The sequence below is a fragment of the Pteropus alecto genome, unplaced genomic scaffold (assembly GCF_000325575.1).
Source record: "Pteropus alecto unplaced genomic scaffold, ASM32557v1 scaffold71, whole genome shotgun sequence".
Taxonomy (NCBI): Eukaryota; Metazoa; Chordata; class Mammalia; order Chiroptera; family Pteropodidae; genus Pteropus; species Pteropus alecto.
In genome coordinates this window covers 11,558,262-11,567,482 of record NW_006433024.1, presented here as the reverse complement: position 1 = coordinate 11,567,482, position 9,221 = coordinate 11,558,262, and the positions used below count along the sequence as shown (strand labels likewise).

At 40.4% G+C, this 9,221-nt stretch overlaps 1 protein-coding gene across 1 annotated transcript in view; it reads right to left on the bottom strand.

Moving 5' to 3' along the window:
• Positions 1-9,221, bottom strand: part of CD44 (CD44 molecule (Indian blood group)) — a 72,633-nt gene that overhangs the window by 33,131 nt on the left and 30,281 nt on the right. The window contains exons 3-5 of the mRNA XM_025044046.1: positions 7,537-7,671; positions 2,634-2,702; positions 255-494 (exon numbers count right to left, since the gene is read on the bottom strand). Of these exons, the coding sequence (XP_024899814.1) occupies positions 255-494; positions 2,634-2,702; positions 7,537-7,671 (444 nt within the window). The remainder of the gene's footprint in view (positions 1-254; positions 495-2,633; positions 2,703-7,536; positions 7,672-9,221) is intronic.

The following is a 9,221-nucleotide window of genomic DNA, read 5'->3' as shown; positions in this document are numbered from 1 at the left end:
AAAAAAAAAAGCCTTTCGATATGGCACTTCTTATCCCAAGCTAAAAAAACAGTTGCAGATGGAAAAAAATTTTTGGCAGGAATAATCAATGCATCCAGGGCACTGACGACCACAATTGCCCACCTCCCCAGATGGCGTCACCAGCTTCTAGAAACAGGAGATGATCTACTTATGAGTGCATATCACTCAAGAGGATCACGAGTGTTTTTGCAAACACGTCGCTGTAGGAGAGCACAGTGATTCATTCTCCTTACTGGTAGTAGGGGCTTCCTCTGGATTGTCGGACACCCAGAAACTGTCTTGGTCTTGGGTTGGGTATGCAGTTGGAAGGTGGGTGTGGAAGATGCTGTAACCTCCTGAAGTACTTCTTTCACTGGAGAATCCACTGCTCATATCGTCCTCAGTGGAGTTGCTAGAGTTAGAGTTGATGTCTGCGGGGTTAGTTCTGTATTCACCTTTCTTGGTGTAGCGGGTGCCATCACGGTTGACGATAGCTGGGAGAAAGAGACAGCACTTTCAGAACTTGACAGCTGACACTTTCTGAGCATGGAAAAGACTGAGAATGATCATATAACACAGTTAAAGCTATTTTTCTTCTTATTAAGAAAAGCAACACTTAATTACCTATCTAGTGGGGGGATAAGTAGCTGAAGCACTGAGAAAACTTCTCCCCTGCCCTCTCGCACACCTTGGAGGGGAAAAGAGGATGTGTTTGGGAGTCCGTACGTTTGAATTCCAGTTTTGTGTGGCTCCCCACAAGGTAGGCAACTCTCTAAGCTTCGGTTTTGTCATTTGTAAAATAGAGATAATACTACTTTCTGTTAGGAGCACTTTACGATATTGTATTTAAAATGCTAGCACTGTATTCAAAGTACGGATGCTCGATAAATGAAAAATCTCTCGCCTGGTCCCTACTCTCCCTTCCTAAGAACATGTAAACTTTGTAGTTATTAATTCTAGCTATTTCCAGAAAGGATTTGGAGTAGGAGACAAAGATGCTACTAGCCTCAGCAGGGAATACACATTTACAAATCTAAGAAGAATTCGATTTTCTTTCTAAGGGCTAACTTTCGTCAATTTAAGAGAACTCTAACTCCTGGCTAAGAAATTAGCATGCCTAAATATTGACAGAGCTATGAAATTCAGCCTAGAAATTTAGAAATATGGATGTATATAAAGGTTGAAATCTTTGGGTTAAACAAGCAGATGACTAGAAGAGACAGGAGGAAAAAAAGCAAGGATGAATTCATTCATTGTTATTCCCTAAAAGTATTTGTTACCGTCAAGTCTGGGCCCCTGACTGCACAAGTGTGCATTTAGCTGAAATTATTTTCTGCTGTATTACACAGGTAGGACTAAAGTTCCTTTTGTCCACCTATCTGGCTTGCCCAAGTGGGACTATTAATAAAACATAAATTTAAAATTATTCCAAAGTCTCAATCACCCTGACAATCTCTGCAGATGAGGAGATGATAAGGAAATATGATCAAACTTGTATAGATCTGAACTTCAAAAGAGATCTGTGGGGATCAAGGAAATGGGATACTGAGCATCTACTATGAGCCAAGTATCTTTCTTAATTTTCATGACACATCTCATATATTGTTCCATTACCCCAACGAGAAAACAGGTTCAGAAAGAGTAAGTCATTCCTCTAAGTTCATCCAAGTGGTAAGGAACTAGAATTTCAAACCAGACCGAGACAGTGCATCTCACATTGCAGGCCTCCACTTTCTTTTGCAAGGCACAGGCCAGGGACAACATGCAATGGAAGGCTGCACTTGTATGGTCCAGGAAGTTTCTCATGCCCCTGCCACTGCCGCCAGTGTTTCCACGCACACTAAGGGGCCTGGCTTTTAGGATGCAGAAATCAGGCCCTCTTAACACTGTGACACTTCTCAAAGAAATGAAGTTCGCAGGCAATACGAGCGGAGTTAATAGGTTGACCTACTTGAACGTTTTGGTTGAGATATTCTGTTTTCTATAGTGCCAGATGCCTACTTCTGGGGATAATCAAGATGATTTTAGGTGAACATGGTATTAATAATGCTGAATTATATGTCAGGAAGTTTATATGCTTTATAATTATATTTCAATACTGCAGTTAAATCAAACACAAAGTCTGGGAGGCTGGAATGCCCCTCCCCCTACCGCTTATTAATCCCCCTCTGTAAGAGAGAACACACACAGCTCAGAGCCTTCAGCAGCTGGAATTTACGAACATTATTTAATTTTCCTTACATTTAGATTTATTTTTAAGGTTACCTTCTAATTATGACCTTGATGTTGGTTTTTCATTTGCAGTTTTTAAAAAGAATAAATGTGTTTTAAGTGGCAAAGAATGGGTCAGTTAAGAAAAATATCAAAAATAATGTTGGGGACACAGAAGTGTCCCCCCTCAAAAAGTGTAAGTACTTTTTAAATGACTGAAGTTTGAGAAATAGTATATTGGGGTAAATCCGATAGCAGTTTCAAGCCATCACAGGATAAGAGGAAGGGACATAGAATCATAGGCAATGTACCCAGCTTTAGGGAAATGACTGCTATTCTATTCAAATATAAACCATAGACAATGCATGTGATCTCTTTCCCAAGAATGGGGAAACTCAGTCGAGGTTAGAAGAGATACATACTTATGGTAATTGGTCCGTCAAAGGCATTGGGCAGGTCTGTGACTGATGTACAATCTTCTTCGGGCGGAGCTACAGGATAGAAAAGAAAAAAGGCATGAGAACTCTAAAAAAAAATTGAGCAAATTAAATGGAGTTTTATTGTAACTTATCCCAAATAATTTTTCTGAAACTCGGTTAAGTCTCCTGGGAACATCTCTGACCTTTATAATGCATTTTCCATTTTTATTTAGCTTCGTACATTTTTGGAAGCTTACTTGTTCCTCCTCCCACCACAATAAATTCATTCATTAACAAATACATATGTTCTATATCAGGCATTGTGGAAGGCTAGGCGTATAATGGTGAATAAGAGACACATGATCCTTCTCTAATGAAGCACACATTAGAATTTTTAAAAATAATTTGTTATTATAATCACAAGTTGAATGAAAAAGGGTTTGGTTGCTTCCCAGTTTCTAGGAGCATCTCTTTTTCACAGATAAAGGGGATGCCTTTTACCTGCCTATTTCTTTGGCCTCCTAGTGAAACTAAATAGTAGCTTTATATATTCAACTGGAGAAAAGCAGGTTTTAGGAAAAGTCATTCTTGCAAAAGCTGATTAAATGTTTTCCCAGAAGAGAGACTCTTCAAAGAGAAAGTCGCCTTCTAGGTAAGGCTATTCCACTTCATCCAAACTAAACTAGCCCCACACCACTTCCCCACACCCATGACCATTATATATTATCTGCGCTTGTTTCTTCCTCAGGCTTATTACTACCTAAAATTATCTTGTTCATTTTATTTGATGGCTGTTCATGGCACATCTCCCAACCCCAACTGTCGGCTACCCACCCACACCCACAGAAATAGGTAAGCTCTACAAGTTGAGTAGGAACCTTATCCGTCTTAGCCAGAACTTCTGTGTGTGATGGGTACAGAGACGCACTCAATAAATATTTGTCGAATCAATAAAAAAGGGGGAAAAGGTCCATTCTTCTCCCCCCCAAAAAAGAATCCTAATATGTTAACCCCCCAAATGGTCTGCAAATACAAACAGATCAAAAGACATTTAAATAAACCCTGAATGGCAATGCCATAAGAAATTATTAAAGGAAGTTTCAGATATGTCAGTTCATTTATGCATTTTAAGAATTTACTCAACATGTATTACAGATGATATAATGAAAAAGGAGCAAAAAGATGAACACATTGCTGTCCTTGCTTTTGAAGAATTCGCAACATTATGAGGGACAATAATTAATGTTTCTTTAGATTTTTACGGTTTTTTTAAAAAAAAAATCCCAATGAAACCCTCATTTGAAAGTCAAGGCAAATAGTCAGCTTGGGCAATCTTAAAGAGTATCTACCCTGTCTATTCTGGCGACACCACTAGAACCTGGCCTGATTTGCAACATGATTCTGATGTCGTTATGTTGAATATACTCAGAAACAGACCATGGATTATTACTTCTTAATGGCAGGGATAGAAGAATCCCCCCAAATTCAAATACCATTGTGGGTAACAGTAGTATACTGGGAATTTCTAGGAGTTAAGTTGTAATAGAATGAGACATGATATCACAAACACTAAGACAGTTCTGTAAACGAATACAGCGTTTGTTCAAATGGACCCCCTTCATGCTCCAATTCATCTCAACTTTTATAAAGAGCATCAAATCTGGCAAGCATACTAAGTTGGATGGTGACCCAAATGTGCAATTATATATTCATGCTCTGGTATCAGAGAGCAAGGCCTCATTAGACAGCCTTTCATTCTGTTTAATGAGCATTGTGCTGCTGGGAGATAGGTCTGGTGCAGTTTTCCTGAACCTAAAGACTTGTTAGAAAGACTCTGAGGGGAGCGTCCTGGTGGGCTGCATCTCAGAAAACTTGCCTCCACTGCACCAAAAAAGCCAAGAGAAATGTTCATTATTCAGTCTAGCCGGTCACTCAGTGCCAGAGAGAAAGACATCTTTCTTAATTCCTGATACATTCTAGGTATTCAATAAATATTTGATTAACTGAGTGAATGTACAGACAAATAAATATAGAATCATCCCCTAAATTTCTCCTTCAAAAGAGAATGAGGCAGTTTACGCAAAGCAAACTTTAAAAATGAACTAATTCAAGTCAGCTCTCTGTGCTGTTAACACGGAAGTCACCAGGCTCATGCTGGGCCTTTCTGCTGAGAGATGAGGCAATAACAATCACAAACTTTTTTCAGGGTCTGCCTTATTCTCATTTGTAAACCATGGGCTGTGTTTTATAAAAACACTGCTCAGACTGTAAGCATACAGGAGCTATCTGCTTAAGACTGAGCCGGCTTTGTCTCTGTAACCTGTCTGTGGGGATCACATCACTGAGTCCCGCTGGTATTTCTGAGGCTCAGTGGGATTCAAGGATCTTTCCAGTGAGATCCTTTGGAGTAGGTTATCAAGGTCTGTAGCTCACTTAACACCCCTATAATCCTACTCTAAACCAAGACATTTAGAATTTATTTATCCTTAGATAAACCTTCTTTTCAAACTCCTTTTCTTTTTGTTCTGTTGCTTCAATAAGATTAACTCCAGAGATAGAAATAATGGCTCCCAGTACTGACTGCATATAGCTGATCAACAAATACATGTTTTAAAACTTAAAGAAAAACTTGTAAAAGATGCCTAACCATACCGAATAAATTTGGAAAAGAGATAAGGAAAAACGTCACTTCAAACTTCACTATTTTAATACAGTGATTCTGGTATGCGCAATGCAACCCCAGGACTTCTCAGACTTTTCAATTGAACTAACCCCCCTCCACTACCCCCAAAGAAGAGGAAAGTTAATCAGTAGTGTTCACTCCCTTCTCTGAGGATAGGCCCAATCTTAGGGCAAAAATAAGGGAAGGGAGAAAAGTCTCAGTAGTAACTTGCCTCGATGGCTTCATTAACCAGGCAATAAAATAGCGTGAGCTTCTACCTTTTTCAGTAAAGGTTCTTTCTAGTGAGCGATATCGATTTGCAAAACATGTGAGACAATGTAGATATACAACAACATAATTTATGGCATAGGTTCCCTCAACAAGTTTCAGTGGGAGACGTTGCAGGCGGTGCCCAGAGACACTCAAGGGTGTGCAGCCTGGTGCTAGCCTTTTTTCATATGACCAACCCTGTCATCTAAAGCACAAAGCCTTCCTAAATCTTTCATAAGCTCTGGCACTAAGAGAAGCTAGCTAGACCACATATGGCTCTGTGCTTATTTCCTGTTTATTTGTATGTAGGTTTTTTCGTTGTCATATAATTAGAATGGACATTCTGGGTATGGGTGTGGGAACTGGGTATGGGCCATGTGCAGTGTGTGTGGAGTTTTGGTCAAAGTCTATATGCTTTCTTTTTCATATGATAGAGAGGAAAAAACCTTGTACAATTTTCTTCTTATTATTTTGAGTGTCTCTCCATAGGTTTAGTGACATGTATATATTTGATCTAATTTACTTCCTTCATGCACTCCATTTTTAACTAACCAGCCCTGATACTTTTAACCAGCCCTGATACTTTCCCTTTATCTTAAAATCCTCTGAATTCCACTCTGATCCCTACTACTTGCAAGGGCAGTAGGTGGGTGGCGTAGCCTAAAGCTAACTGATGTAATCTCGCAATTTCTTTGATGTCCCTACTTTAGCTTAAAAATCCATGCCGATTTTATAGTCTACTACCATATATAATATCTGTTTGTCTCATAAAAATGCCTTAAGTCATCATATAATAATATCTGTGTTTGTTTCATACAGAAAGTGTCTTAAGTCACTTTCCAGCTAATTTAATATCCCCTTCCTGTCTTTAAGGAAACCTGATATGTCAAGAAGACGTGTCAGGTTTACCTCATGGCTTCTTCCTCCCCTTCACACAATCTTAAACCTTTAGGGAGAACAGAAGGCCCAGTTTGAGAAGTAAGACATTTGACTGTTGGTATTCAAAACTTTGACATTTATGGGTTTGACCCTTCTCAAAAGATCTTGAAGATTCATGATGCATAGAATTCTTTAGTTTTGCTGGGGCCAGTATTGGACTTGTGAGCATGTGTTTCTAGGCCGGTAGTGGGAAGCAAGTCCCATAGACAGGGAGGGGGCCTGGCCAGCAGCCCAGCGTGCAAATCTTAACTTGGCTTCCTTGTTCTCTAGTTGTCAGGCTCTCAATTATTGGATAACGACACTCAACAGGGTCAAAGGCCTACCATATATCTTCCCAGCCTTCTCTCCAGTCCCAACGTATAATAAATACCTCTAAACTAAGCCATTTGGCTTGTACCCCAATGCTATCATTAGATTCATGTCACTCCCCTATTCAAAACCCTACGGTGACTTCCCATCACACTGAGAACAAAATCCAAACTCTTGACTATGGCCTACAAGGACTTATGTGGCACTTACTCACTCTCTGACTTCATTTCTTGGCATTCTCTCCTTGATCACTGGGTTATATCCACCCTGGCCTTCCTGCTGTTCCCAGAACAGGGCTGGCTTTGCACCGGCTGTCCACTCTGTCCGCTCTGCCATGGCCTTCCTCCCTCACTTCACTCAGGGCTCTCCTAGACACACCTCCTCAGGGGCTCTTTACCTGACCACCTTCTCAGAGCAAAAGCATCCTTAGCATCTCAAAACAAAAGCATCCTTAGCCTTTTGTTCTGCTTTCTCATTTATAGCTCTTGTCACTTTCTGACTTCATATAAGGTATTTATTATTTATTCATTTACTGTTGACCTCCCCAACTTAGCAAGTAAGCACCCTGGAGAGAGGAATCTTGTCTCTGCTGTAGAGATATTCTGTGAGCATCTGGAAGCTACATGAATCCCCACTTAAGCCAAGATTGAACTGCTGTTAGCCATTCTGCCACAGGCTTGCCTGCCAAAAGCAACCCAAAACACAGACAATTCACTTGGAACCAACCTGAAGCATTGAAGCAGTACGTGTCATACTGGGAAGTGTTGGAGGTGAGGATGTACACCCCTGTGTTGTTTGCGGCACAGATGGAGTTAGGGTTGATGCGGGGGATCACTACGTGCCCTTCTATGAACCCGTACCTGCAAAAGAAAAACCAGCAGTTACACACCTGCAAGGCTGTGATGAGTATGTCATCATATCCCATCGAATGACATGTCATGCAGTGCAATGCTTCATTCAACTCACCTCAAGGGGTGTTAGAGGTTCTCACCGCTGAATTATATGAAATCCTAAAATAACAGCAGAGGGAGAGGAAAAGGGAGCGACAGGCTGATAGAGACAGAGTGATTTTGTTTAGGGCTCCATAAGAGTTTTTAGAAAAATAGATTCATGAAATTTGAAAAAATTAGTTTCAAATCAAATTTGTTGTCAGCAGTGTCAAGTCAGTGGGAACAAGCAGAGGGAAGCCTGAATCACAGAAGAGAGAAGAATGACCACTTTATGATGTGAGATTTGTTCTGGCTCTCCATTACTTTCATATTTTTCAGAAAATACATAAAATGACCGGCTTCCATAAGATAGGACTACGTAGCTCTTCATTTCAGTCCACAGATGTCATACCTGTCTCATTTCCCAACCTCTACACTTCTCTCCCAGATTCACCTTTTCCTGGGACTCCCTCATTCCAGACTCCATTACTCTAAACACAAAGCCTTGTTCATATGTGAAATACAAGAGTGTTTTGCCTCGTGAGCATCCCAGGCATAGTTTCATTGCTCGTGGAAGTAAACTGACCGTCCTTAAAATGGGAGTAATAGTGATTAAGTAAGTAGATAGCGATGCCTCATTTAGCTCAGGAATTTTCCAGGAGCAGCATAGCCAGAGAAGTGCTTCAGCCCTTCTGCTCCCACCAAGGTGTTTCTGGGCGCACACTGGAGCTGGGGGACCCTTTCAGATACAACATATAGCACCCAGCCTCTTCTACCAGCATCATGGTGGCCAAGTACTCACTGCACAATTTCTCCCACATATAAAATGTCTCAAAAAATGAGATATGGGCTGACAAAATACCATTCGCAAAGGAAGAAGTGATGGCAGGGGAAGGTCAGAGAGGCAGAAGCTAAATCCAGCAAGTTTTTGAAAACACAATGTTGGCTGTAATGCACAGCCTTGATCCTTTGCATCTTTCCTGCCAGCGGCAACAATAGTGCATCACCCTGCAAGACCCATGGAAATGGCTGTGAGTTTGAAATTTTGAAGCACATAGACCTCATTATGTTTATGTGTTGCAATTGTAGCTCCCATGACTAATCCTCACCTAAACGGACAGACTGGTTTCTCCAAAGACTCCTTAGCTTGGTGGGGGTAAGGGTTGCAATTAAATGTTAATAAGTTTCCATATATCTGAAAATTGCTACTAGTCAGGGTGGGGCAGACAGAAGAGTAGCTGCTAAGGTTTTCTCATAGCTTGAGACACTGCCATCTGTCCTATGGCAGATAGCTGATTCGTAGCTAGCTACCTGAGTGAAATTATGGAGATGAATTTTGCAATGCTTAATATTAGCTATAGGTAGAACAATAGATTTCTTTGGCATAATTTTTCTCTTTCTTTCTTTCTTTCTTTCTTTCTTTCTTTCTTTCTTTCTTTCTTTCTTTCTTTCTTTCTTTCTTTCTTTCTTTCTTTCTTTCTT